Genomic DNA, 13,823 nt, shown 5'->3' with positions numbered 1-13,823 from the left:
GAAGGACTTACATAAATTTTCCAAATATCTTTTAGGTTGTTATAGTATTCTGAAAATTAAAAATTTAGTAATGATAATGACTCTTTCATCATTCTAAACAAAATCATTTTTTTCAAAAACTGTCAAACATTTTTCTATATTTTTTTAAAAATTTCGTTTTTGGAAACCTTCCCCTCCCCTCTCTTCCAAACTCCCAAACATAACCTAACGGAATTTTAACAAAAGGTAAATTTGTTAAGCTGTCATTCTTCTAAAATCTTAGGATAGTAATGTTTGTATTCCAGTTTCGATGTTGCTTAAACATAATTGTTAAGGTGTTGTGAACTTTTCCTTGTGCGGGTTAATTCTCTTCTATCTCTGGGCTAGACCATTGCAGTTGTCTTGGGCTCCCATCATTAGTAGACTCGACACTGTTGTTGATAGTAATTGGAGTGTGAACATTTTCATTGTTTCCAAAAAAAAAGAGCATAAAATAGGCCACTTTAAGAGTCTAGTATCTCATTGGTAACAAGTCTAATTAACACGAATTTATGAAACGAGACTACAAAACCGAGGTGTGTACAATAGACAAGTAGTCGTGTGAATATAGGCTCTATATGGGACATGTGTGATTTATGTAATGAGAACGGAACATGTTAAGATAACATGGGAATTGGTTGGTTGTGAATACCTAGTGATTGATGAGAGCAATCACGAGAATGATGAGAACTAATCATGTATTTGGAATTATTTTTTATTGTGCACATCCCATTTGATAGGCTTATGTAAAACATAAAATGGGGATGTCGCACCAACGATTCGAGCCTCAAATAGGTTTGAGTCTCAACCATGTTGAATTCATGGGGGAGAGGTGGACACCAAAGTGGGTTCGAGTCTCATACGGTGAAAGATACTCAAATTGGGCTGGAGTCCCATACAAGTGACGATTTCTGAAGTGGATCCAAGTCCCATGGGAACCCCGATATCCACACAAAAGTTGAATCATACGAGTATGTGTGAACTAATCCTTGCCCTAGACGTAGGTTCGGTCAGGGATCGATGTTTTGTGAATCTGAATTATGATTTATTGAGTTATGAAAACTCAAGTGACATGTTTCCATACATTGTGAAATCTCTTAGATGCTTAAGTTTTTGTTACGTTGTGTGAGTGATACACAAGAACCAAAAGATGAAGACTTGAGTTTAGAATTGATTAGCCCCATAGGATAGGGGAACCCATTGAGATTATTATCTCACTCCTTTATCATTATTGTTTTTTAGGTATTTCTTTGCATATTAAAGGCAATAAGAAGCCGGTAGATAATGTTTTGAAAATTTTGAGTTCATAATCTTTCGTTGTGGATTTTGTACAATGAAGATATTGCACATTGATCTTAGATTTTTATTTAGACACTTTTGTATATCATGTGCCACAGTTGCACTTTTAGTTTGAACTTTATATATATATATATATATATATATATATATATATATATATATATATATATATATATATATATATATATATATATATATATATATATATATATATATTGTTGCCGATATGCACTTATGTTATGTTAGTACCAAAAATTAACCTTTGTATAGATTATACAGGGTGTTACAAAATGTGAGAGAATCATACTGAAGACCTAGGCTAGCTAAAAATCAACACAAGAGTTACCCTCTTTAAACATGTGAGATATAAATAGATGTCTAGTAGAAAAAAAACCATATACGTGGACCAAGCAGCCATGACTTGCGAAAGGATTAAGGAAGACTTACTAGAATATATATTATATATTTACAAAAAATATATAATATTAAAAGGTAAAAAATTTAATACCAAATATATGAATCATGATATTTTAAAATTAATTTTTATATTTGAAAAATATTTGCCAATAATTTAATCATGATTTTTTTTAGAGCTACCTCTTGTCTTTCGAATCTCTCTCATGTGGTATTAATAAAATAAATTTAAAAAGAAAAGAAAAATAAATTTTAATTTCTAAATTCTATTTTAATTTTAAAAATGGTAATATTTGCATTCATTTTTTTAAATTCTTAAATTAGGATTATCAGATACCATTATTTAATTCGAAACGTTTTTATTATATAATCTTAATTTTTTTTAAAGTGCCATCATAATATTTTTCAAACCATATATATATATATATATATATATATAAAAGGACTAAGTTATCCATCAAAATTAGGGGTAAATTACCCATCTTTATATGGACAAATAAGATAATGCCATCTGTATTTCTTTTTAAATGATTATTATTATTATTATTTCATTAAGTATTTAATTTATATTTTTTTATTGTTTTTATTTTTAATATTATTATACTTTATCTATTTTACCCTTTAATTAAATGAAAAACAGAGTTACTATCTTCTACTTCCACCATGTTACCGATCAAAAATCCCTAACAACCTCCCCTTCCACTTATCTGAAATCCCAAGAATCTCCTCTTCGTCTCTTCAATTCAAAAGCACATGAGATCATGTCGGTGTCGGTGAAAGCGCCATCAGCGAGATTCGGCAAAAACAAAGCGATCTACAACTCTAATGGCTAATCTGATTGCTAATGGAAGCAAGCGACGACGGCTAGTGTTTGCACCGATGCTCACTGAGTCACCACCATCTGCTGCGGCTGCTCCACCATCTTGTCTCCTCCATCCGCTGCGGCCGCGTCTTCGCCAATCGCCACCGCCTGCGGTCGCCTTAATACTCAATGAGTCACACCCTGTTCCCTATTTAACAAACTCCAAACAATAATACCCTAACAAAAAAAGCGCGAACTCATAAAAATAACAGATCATTTTCATTCAATTCCATTTCCACCACCATACTCTGTTGCCACCGCCGCCGCCTTAATACTCAACCACTACTCCGATCAAGTTCAGTTGAGAAATGAAGCAGAAAACTCTTCTGATATCAGCCGTGAGTGCCAGTGTTGGACTTGGAGTTGGATTAGGATTGGCCAATTCTAGACAAACAGCTTCTAAATGGGGACCTAATTACTCTTACTCATCTTCAAACTTCGTGACTACTAATCAAATTGAGCAAGAAATGCTTCGGCAGATTATTGATGGCAGAGATAGTAGCGTTACTTTCGATAAATTCCCTTATTACTTAAGGTACAATTATGATTTCTACCTATGTAGCACTGACACCTCTAAATGTGTATGCGTCGTGTCTGTGTCGGGATCTTTTTTGGGGTGTCTGTGATTCATAGATTTCTATTATAAGTCTAACTACCTTTAATTCTACTTTTATTTTTATAATTTTTCTGCTTTTGCTATTTGTGATGATAACATTGAGGAGACGCGAGTTTTGCTTACGAGTGTTGCTTATGTTCATTTAAAGCACGCTGAAGTTTATAGATATACTCGTAATCTCGCTCCCGCAAGTAGAACCATTCTTCTCTCAGAACCAGCCGGTTAGTTACTTTCTTGTTATCTATTTGTATCTTAATTTAATGTGTTTTGATTTTTATGATTGAATTGTAAATTATTTTTCTTGAAATTGATGAATGTGGATCCTCGGCAACGTCTTTCTCTGCCTCGGTCTCTACCACAAACATATGAGCCATAGGATTAATCTAACGGTCATATTATTTATAAACTCAATATCTTATATTTACATTTTACATTTATGATAATATTAATAATGAATAAGAGCAGTAATATCTGATAATACATGAACTCGTGAGCGACAATGTCGTAAGATACATGAAGGTGTAGAAGGTTAAATCAACCAGTATTAGAATAAAATCAAACAAAAAACACAATCCAACAGACATATCTTTCTTCCCACGTTTGGCTTAAATGGGATTATTTTGGACCATATAGCAGCTTCTATCTTCCTTAACTTGATAGCCTATGAAAGATCTCCAGATTTTAAAAAAATAAAATGATTGACACTTGTTGTATCTTAAAATTTGCCTACATTTTAAAAAAAAAAAATTTAAAACTATTTTTCAAAATTGAATTTTATAAAAATCTTGGGTCATTTACATTGACATCTTGAATTTGATAAATATTTGATTTAAAGTCTATTTTAAAATATAATAGTTTACTCTTAAATTATTTATATTTTAAAAAATAGCAAAATATTAGCCGATGCTTCATACACTTTCAATTGACTTTTTATTTTGAACAAATAATATAGCACAATTGGTAAGCAGATTACGGGTTCAAATCCTACACCTAACATTTTTCACTTTCATTTGTTTTTAACCTTAGTTCTAACTGTATTTTATATTTTATTCCAAAAAATCACAAAAAAATTGTTTTTTATTATTATTTAATTGAATTTTTTCGTTTTCTTAAATTAAACTTTTTTTTAAATATTCAATTTCGTACTTTTATTCACAAAAATAACCAAAAAAATTATTATAAAATAAAAAAAAAAAGAATCAAATAATTTTTATTTTATTTTTGTCACTTTTTCCTAGTATTTATTACTAATAGTAGATTTTTTTTATAATTATGTTATTAGTTAATTTCAAAAAAACCTTCCAAAACATGTAGAGACAAAATCTCCAAGCATTCCAAAAATTTCAAGACAAAATATCAACAAAATTGAAGAAAAAATTAAAGTGGTGAACAAAGGTCATAATGTTAATAATTTGGTTGTTCTATACCATTTGTGACTTGATTTGGAGACTATAAAGAGAGGTACAAGGGACATATTTCAAACTAACAATCTCCATACTCTCTAACCCATTCACATGTTCATATTTTTTCACTTAACAATTTCCATTTCCATCCACACACATTTCACGTAGCAACAAATTTTTGTTTATCTGCCGTAGATATTTTTTTCTAATAATTTCAATTCCCACATATCTTTCCATCACACAAAAACTCAAAACTCCATCACAAAGCACAACCTGTGAGATCAAAAGCAACACAAACAAAAAAAAAAACAAGAAAATCTCATACCACACCATTAACATAACATAGTTTGTAACATGAACCAAATCACAAAAATATTCAATTTCCTTCAAATCTCATAAACCTCAAGCTCTTTCAAAATTATTCAAGACCACAAATCACCACAATAATAAACCCCATAGTACAAAATTTTACATTTTCTAACACTAACGATTTGTGTTCCAAGTATTGTTTTGTAACAGAGATAAAAGAAGAAGGAAAGGTTTCGGAGTCAGAAACACAGAGCAACCTCCCGCCGCTCCGTTCGGAGTTTCGTTCGAACTACTCTGATTCCGACGAACAGGTTCAACAACATCAACACCCACTATAATTTGCGCACCCCCTGTTTGGTTCAATTTGTTCAAATCTGGGCTGATTCCATAAACCCAATGCATCTCCTTACTTGTTGTCACCCTGTATCAGAGGCTTACACCTTTTTTTAGCGTAGGAACCTTTACTTTTTCACAATTTAATTTCTGCATCATATACCTGCTAGATGCATGCTTAGGATTGCATGGCAAGATTTAAAAGCAACGTTAGATCACTAATTCAAGATAATATACTCGAATCTAACTCACTCGCACACAATCACCTCTAAGGTACGCCCCTCTTGATTGCCTTACGAATAAAAAATTGTTGTGTCCCTCAAATATAGGGGTACCATTAGCAAAAGTCCCTCGATTCAAAAATCATCACAAAGATCATAGTCCCTCGATGACCCTCGATGTTGCCTACGAATACATGATCTCGTCCCTCGATTGTTGCCTACGAAAAGTGATGATTGTCCCTTCGAATTTGCTAAAGGTACCTCTAACATGTTGCCTTCAACGATTATAGATGACCCTTCGATGTCTCGTACACGTCCAATAGATAGGACTACCTACTCATAAATGGTATGGTTAGTCCTATTCCTTAAAAGAAAGTAGAAAGTATAGGAAAGATCAAACATAGGGTAAGTTGCTCTTAGATTGCTTGCTCTACGAAAACGCTTTTCACACCACTCATTTTCAAACAAATTTCAGAAAACAATTCGCATCCATCCTTGAGGACCGATACAAGGATCATTGCGAAATCCCTCCTCACTATTGGCACCTCCTTTCAAAACACACACACACTACGCTTTTGCACCTTTTCAAACAAAACAAAAATGAGCTAAGCAAACTAAGAGCCCGTAGATGACTACGGATGAAAAGGGTGCTAACACCTTCCCTTTTCATAACTTACCCCCTAAACTCAAACTCTTTTCTTAAAAGGTATTTCCTGTACTTTTATACTTTTCCAAAATAAAAGTTGGTGGCGACTCTTGCTATCCGCAACATTTTTTAAAAGTCAGTTCTCCTACCGAGTTACAACACTTTTTTAGCATTCATATTCATAAACTCAGTATTCCGCCAACCAGTAGACGTGAAAGATGTATGATCAACCGGGACTTTACTGAGCACATATATGAAAGTGATGAAGAATTGGTTAAGTTATTCCATTTCATATGATGTAGTATTTGCATTTGACAGTATCTAATGCAGAAACTTATTTAAGTTAAGAATCTAACCATCATCCTTCATTGAATATGGTGTAACCCCTCCCACAGAGGATGAGTTGGAACGCAACTTCATGTTTACCGCAACATCCGGGGACGACAATAGGGATCTGAAAATTCTAAAACTTAAGGAGAAATCTCTTGTATGGCTAGGATGATTTCTAGTGTCGGAGATGGCTGCAAAAGTGTAAGACATTGCTATGATTTTTAGGGTGAGAATGGGATGTCGGTGTGTTGCTGGAATGAGAATGGGTTGTCGGTGTGTTGCTGGAATTCTCGAAGTGGATTGTCCTAGAATTGCTTCGGTGAGATGATGATTGTGTCGCTTTTAAGAAAAAAAATACTGGTATCACTTTTAAGAAAAAAATTATAAATTAATATACCAACCATTAGATTTATCCTATGGCTCATATGTTTGCGGTAGAGATAGAGGCAGAGAAAGAGGCTGTCGTGGATCTGTATTCGAAATTGATATAGGATATTCTAAATTTTATAGTAAATTCTTTAATAAAATTGGAAGTTGATTCATAATAAGGTTAAATTTATGATTTGGAGAATGGATTTTCTGATTCATGATTGGAATTTGGTAACTATGGAATGTTTTTTCATGTTACAAAGAACTTTACCAGCAGATGCTTGCCAAGGCTTTAGCTCATTAATTTGAGGCCAAGTTACTTCTCTTGGATTTAACTGAGTTTTCATTGAAGGTAAGTGTTACATGTTTTGAGCTATATTCTAATTTTTCTTATTTTGTGTTGTTAATTGTTTAAATTAATGGTTTGTCTTCTGTGATTGCTACAGATTCAGAGTAAATATGGTTCTAGCAACAAAGAATATGTAAGATTTTTCTAGTTCATCTTCTATTACTTTTTCTCATGTTTGTATTATGCAAAAATTGGTCTATTCAGTCTGCAAATCCTAGCTTCCTTCGTATAAATCCAATATTCTGACTATATGAACAAATATAACTTTCATGTTATTTTATATCATTACATAGTATTTATCTTCTGATTTGTAGGGGCGATGAAATATCTTGTAATCCTCCGAAGCTCCGTAGGAATACTTGTTCCACCTCAAATATTAGTGGCCTTACTTCTCAAAGCAATCCTACAAATTCAGGTTACTAAGGCGGAAGGATATGTTTTTGTTACGTTTCCTTTTGAACTTTCGTTGTTCCATCTTTCTAATTCTAATATTATTATCTTATAATAATATCGCTTCAGCTCCTTTGAAGAACACAGCCAGCTGGTCTTTCGATGAAAAATTACTTATGCAGTCTCTTTACAAGGTAATTATAGATGTAATCGTGTTACAAATTTTCAGCATCAGAGCATTCCCATGTTTTTTTTTGAACGAACGAGATAATCTAAACACATTCCTCCATGAATACTTTGATTTGATAATTGAAGTTCTCTACTTGCAGGTTCTACTTTCTGTGTCAAAGATCTATCCTATTGTGCTATATTTGAGGGATGTTAATAGGTTATTATTTAGATCACAAAACATATACAACATGTTCCAAAAAATGTTGAAGAAACTCTCTAGACCGATTCTGATTCTCGGTTCGCGAGTTCTAGATTCTAGTAATGACTTTGAAGAGATGGACGAGAAACTTAATTTGCTTTTCCCGTACGATATAGAAATCCGACCTCTAGAAGATGAATCACATCTTGTCAACTGGAAGTCTCAATTGGAAAAGGATATGAAAATGATACAGGTCCAGCCCCCAGGATAACAAGAATCATATCACAGAAGTGCTTGCAGCCAATGATCTTGATTGCGATGACTTGGATTCCATCTGTGTGGAAGACACAATGATTCTCAGTAATTATATAGAAGAGATTATTGTGTTGGCGATCTCTCATCACTTGATGAAAAACAAAGATCTTGAGTACAGAAACGGAAAGCTTGTTATTTCTTGCAATAAGTGAGACTTGCAATGTTAATTTCACAAGCATGAACTATGTATGTTTAATGTACTAACTAATCTTGTGAAACAGTTTGTCAATTGCATTGGGTATATTCTCATCAGCGAAATTCAATGGAAGAGATACATCAAAATTGGAAGATCAAGCACTAAAATCTGAGGTTTGCACTACTAATTGGACGATGTGTTGGATTTGGAAATATAACTCTAATAGCTTCTCTCGTTGATTTATCCCCATCAGTAACAAAGGATTTGGGATGTTTTCCATACATGGCCTTTACAAACATATCTAAAACCCATTTATATGTCTCTGTTGTTTCATCGCAAAGTAAAGTCGATGCAAAAATTGTCCTTTCTCCATGGTGATTAAATCCACAAAATATTACAAGTGGCTTGTCATATCGATTCTTTCTATAAGTTGTGTCAAATACAACCACATCACTAAAGCATTCATAATTAAATCTGCTGGTAGAATCGGCCCATAAAATATTTTCTGACCGTCCATCATCTGTAAAGGTAAACTCTGGAAAAAAAAAAGGTTGAATCACTATCAGCTTTGCCTTGAAAAAAACTCAAAGTGGCAAAAGTATTACCAACTTCAATTCTTACCCTTCCTTGATGAGTATAGTTGTATAGGTCTTTTTTAATAAATCCAAGACTTTCATGACCTCCTTTTTGCCCCATCAAAAAACCCAATATATGACAAGTTCTAACGCCTTGTGAATGCAAACCATTGACAACTTGTTTATCCGCTTCACTTAATTTACGATAATTGGGAATCAAATGAATAAAACGTGCAGGAGTTAATTCATGGTTATGAGATGACTCAAATTTTGTAACTCTCTAAAGCTTACGAACATAATCATAGGCTACTCGAAATCTAGAAAGACAGCCAGGTCGCATAGTTGGTCGATATTTATCCTCATTCTTCTTATTTTTTCTTTCACTCTTTCCTTCTTTATTGCAAAGTAATTGACGGACAACAATTTTCCTTTCATGATCACGTACAACATCATCTTTCCTTACCGCAAATCCATGGAAATGAGCATATGTTATGTAAAATTGTATCGCTTCTTCCTTTGTGCTAAATTCCATAGCTCTTATATCTTCATTTGTAACTTCACTTAAACATTTATGACCATTACAATCCTCTTTGTCCAACGTATATCTATCACTACCATCACCATTAACACTAGTGAATTCCACCTCTTCACTGTCACTATCGAGATGCAAAGTTGATTCATTATATTTAGACATTTTAAAATAAATCCTGAAATAAGAGAGAATAAAACAACATTGCTTCATATATAAATCATAGTATAACACAAAACACTAATATCAATTTATACTTTTCATGTTTTAATATATAAAAATCAAAAAGTAACACTAAAATTTAAGCAATCCATCTAAATACTCAAAATCAACTTAAGTTTTGTTCAATCTCCATTGAGGATTATAGATAACAAATGAATGAATGAATCACCACTTTAGTTTTTCGATATTATAAAGAATCTAAAAAAGTGATCTCTAAATTTGAAAATAATCCATCACAATATTTTCTAAAACAATTTCTAAACTAAATTTATGGAATCAAAAAATATAACATAGCAGATGGAATTTTCTAAAACAATTAAAGCGCATTATAAGATTTTCTAAAATAATTTCCATATGTTAAATTTTCTTTTGCAAATATTTGCAGCATTATAAAATTATCAAAGCAAAACACAACTTATTCAAATGGAATTTAAGCGCATGGCCATTATGTCTAACGCATTAGTGGGTCAGTGTTACCCTTCAATCACTTGACTGTTTTTCAGTTTATAATTTTTCAATTTCCAAATTTTCACACTTGAAGAAACATTACAAAAATAATCTGAAACAAAATAAAAAATCAACATAAAATTGTGTGAAATTTTAAATAAAATCAAGGGAGAGGTGAAAAGGGGATTTTCCGGTAAACTCCGAATGAAGAATTTGATTAAGCCATTAGTGAAGTAATTGTGTGGCGGCAAAATTGCTTAGGTTACCGCATGTCATTATGCAGCGGCAAGTCATGTTAAAAAGATGAATGAGATCTAGTAAGATAAATACTAATTGAATTTGAAGAGAAATTATGTTATCAATTATTAAAATTCTCTACAGTATTTGAAGATACCACTAATTATCTGCAGAATTTGAATTTGAAGATACTATTAAATAGCAGAATTAGCATAATTGTTTCATAATAATTTATCTACAATTTCAAAAATTAAACAATTCATAGTAATTATACTGCATTATTTACCTTGAATTTGAAGAAATATCCACTTTCAATATCTAGGTGTATATTCCCAAACAATAAGCAAACTCCTCGGTCATAACATATAACATTTCTTCCTATCAAATCATCCAATTGAAAATAAAGAATGGATAATTAAAGAATTGTCAATATCAGTTTCAGATTGAGAAATAATTGCAGATAATTCGCCGGCAAGAATTTATCCCAAACAGAATGCAATTTCGAACACACCCGGAATGATTTTTTCTGCAAGCGTGATTGAAATTGTTCTTTTTTTCAAATCAATTTTAGAGAAATAAATAATACTCCCTCTGTTTTTTATTATAAGTCGTTTTGGAAAAAAATTGTATTTAAATATAAGTCGTTTTACAATTTCAATGAATAATTAATGTTATTTTTCCTATTATATCCTTAAATATTTATTATTCTCTCTCCTTTCAATTATATAAATTTATCTTCCACATGTCATTAATGAAGGATAATTTTGTAAAAACCTTCATAATTTCTCATTTTCATACAACAATTATTATTTTTCTTAATCTGTGTGAAAAGTCTAAAACGACTTATAATAAAAAACGGAGGGAGTATATCTTAAATTGTAAGGAAAAAAAAAAAGAAAACAACAAAAGGGGAGCGATAAAATAAGAACTAGGGATGAAGATGAAGTAATGGGAAAGAAGGAGATAAAAGTCTTTTCAAAAATATATCAATAAGAAAAAATTAAAAAAATATTAATAATCATTATTAAAAATAAAATATAAATTGTTAATGTTATGCGACATCACTATGGGTAATTTACCCATCCTTTTTCCAACGCAACCAAGAAAAAAAAAAGATATATATATATATATATATATATATATATATATATATATATATATATATATATATATATATATATATATATATATATATATATATATAAGTTTTTAAAAATATTAGAAAAATAAAACAAATTTTGTGCAGATATTTTAATCATGTACGAAAAATTAAATTCATTTAATGCATTGGAATTCTTTTAGTTTTTTAAAATAAAGACAATAATAATATGATTGGATTTGCAAATTCATGGAAATATTTAAATACAATGTTTACATCGTTCTAAATAAATTGAAATATATACAAATTGATAAAAAAGAGCGCCATTTTTTCTTACATTAATTTTCAGTCAATAAACTATATAAGAATAGATTTTATGAGAATTCTTAATGTAGTAAATTTTAAATGTTACAAAAAGGTACGACGTTTGAAATATATTTACGTTATTTGGTTTTCTGAGCCAACCCACATTACAAGAATGAAAATACATACACACAAAATTTGACTATAAAATGACTAATTCGTATCCAATTTTCTATGTCATTTCTAATCTAAAGTTACAAACACACCACCTTTTTTCTCTCCTTTCAGTTGTGCTTTGATCATGTCAAGTGGAAGGAAAAGCCGAGGACGTCAAAAGATCGAAATGAAAAGGATGAGCAACGAGAGTAACCTGCAAGTGACTTTCTCAAAACGTCGTAGCGGACTCTTCAAGAAAGCTAGTGAACTTTGCACCCTATGTGATGTAGAAATTGCTCTTGTTGTATTCTCACCAACTGAAAAGGTATTTTCTTTTGGTCACCCTAATATTGATTTAGTCATAGATCGATATCTCTCTCGAGTTCCACCCGAAAACAATGACATCATGCAATTTATTGAAGCTCGTCGTAGAGCTAACGCGTGTGATCTCAATGCTAAGCTGGCTCAAATTAACAACACACTAGATGTTGAAAAAAGTCTTGGTGTTGAATTAAGCCATATGTGCAAAGCGGCTAAGGCTCAATTTTGGGGGACTTGTTCAATTGATAGGATGAATTGGGCTCAACTTGAAATATTCAAGAAGGCTTTGGAGGAGCTTAAGAATCTTGTTTCACAACAAGCTAATTGGCTTGTAATTCATGATACTTCTACTCAAATTCTTCCATTTTATGTTGATAATGCTTCATCCTCTAGCATCCCTTTCCAACACCAGCTAATTCCTCAACAAGGTCAAATGTTTTCATCACAATTTTTTCAGAACCACGTGTTGCATCCTTAGTTATGTTATGGATCAAGAAAATCTCACCATGGCTTCAACAAAATGGAATTAAAAAACCATTTTACATTATTGGTTCTTTTCAATGTTTATTTTTGTCTAAATTTTGTTTATGTTGATCGCATACTTTGTATGCTTAATGATAATTTTGTCATCTTTTAAATTAAGAGTCAATAATTATTAAAACATATTATTATGTTTTATTTTTCTCTTATCTATATTTACATAAAGGACGGAACATGTGTGTATGTCTTTTAATTATTATTTGTATTAATTGTTATTTGTATTAGTTCATTTTCTCACTACCCATTTATAACAATTGATGATTTATTTTTAATTTATGGATGAGTAAGTGTTTAATTATGGGATAAATTCATATTGTTTACAGTTTTAGAGATATCATGACAACTTAATGTTATTGGGTTTCCCTAGTAAGGAGTACTTCCAACTGATTTTATATTTCAACTATCGAGCTTAATTTCGGCTTGAGATTGTATATTTGGCGTAAGATTATATGTAAGTTCTTTATTGAGTGTGCTAAGGTTGTGTGACACATAAGGTTTCTCTATAATCGTTGAACATATATTTGGAGTAAGTGATCGTTCAATCAAAATCGAACGATTCAGATTTAATTTTTTTAATTTATAACTAGAATCTTAAAGTTGAAATCATTAAATATTTAGACCATTAGTCTTTGATACTTCAAATGTGTGAATTGACTGGCGTTAAATAAATTGACATTTAAAATTGATATGTGTTTAAGTGTAAATCTAAAAATAAAAATTTCTAATTTTTAAGTCATATGCGACAATCTCATGGTGTTGAAAAATACATATAAAATTTTTCTTTATTGTGAACTTAAAATTGACACTTTGTGAAAAGAAAAAATAATTTATAAACAAAAAAGTTGAAAAATCACACTATAAAGAGATGGAAAAGTCTCTCCCATTATAAAAGGTAAAGAAAATTACATTATTTAATTGAGTAAATACAATAATTTTTTTATACTAAAACCATAAAGGGAATTAAGGTTCAAAATGAATATAATTATAATATTCATACCATCAATTTCATATATG

General features: G+C 31.0%; 2 protein-coding genes, 1 long non-coding RNA gene and 1 pseudogene across 3 annotated transcripts; 2 read left to right on the top strand and 2 right to left on the bottom strand.

The window, feature by feature from the left end:
* Positions 1-4,608: 4,608 nt before the first annotated feature.
* Positions 4,609-6,610, bottom strand: LOC131643297 (uncharacterized). The gene is made up of 2 exons (XR_009296196.1): positions 6,478-6,610; positions 4,609-5,808 (listed from the first exon to the last, which is right to left on the bottom strand). It is a non-coding gene; the product is annotated as an uncharacterized LOC131643297 (long non-coding RNA).
* A 167-nt stretch (positions 6,611-6,777) lies between these two features.
* LOC131643296 (uncharacterized) lies at positions 6,778-8,487 on the top strand (annotated as a pseudogene).
* Positions 8,488-9,235: 748 nt separating this feature from the next.
* Positions 9,236-9,649, bottom strand: LOC131647079 (uncharacterized). Its single transcript, XM_058916995.1, has one exon. It carries the CDS (start codon positions 9,647-9,649, stop codon positions 9,236-9,238), a length of 414 nt encoding a protein of 137 aa, XP_058772978.1.
* Positions 9,650-12,135: 2,486 nt separating this feature from the next.
* On the top strand, positions 12,136-12,747 carry LOC131647068 (agamous-like MADS-box protein AGL62). Its single transcript, XM_058916986.1, has one exon. It carries the CDS (start codon positions 12,136-12,138, stop codon positions 12,745-12,747), a length of 612 nt encoding a protein of 203 aa, XP_058772969.1.
* The last annotated feature ends 1,076 nt before the right edge of the window (positions 12,748-13,823 follow it).

This window comes from Vicia villosa, linkage group LG1 (assembly GCF_029867415.1).
Source record: "Vicia villosa cultivar HV-30 ecotype Madison, WI linkage group LG1, Vvil1.0, whole genome shotgun sequence".
Lineage (NCBI taxonomy): Eukaryota > Viridiplantae > Streptophyta > Magnoliopsida > Fabales > Fabaceae > Vicia > Vicia villosa.
The sequence above is the reverse complement of the archived record's forward strand: the minus strand, read 5'-3'. Positions and strand labels throughout refer to the sequence as shown.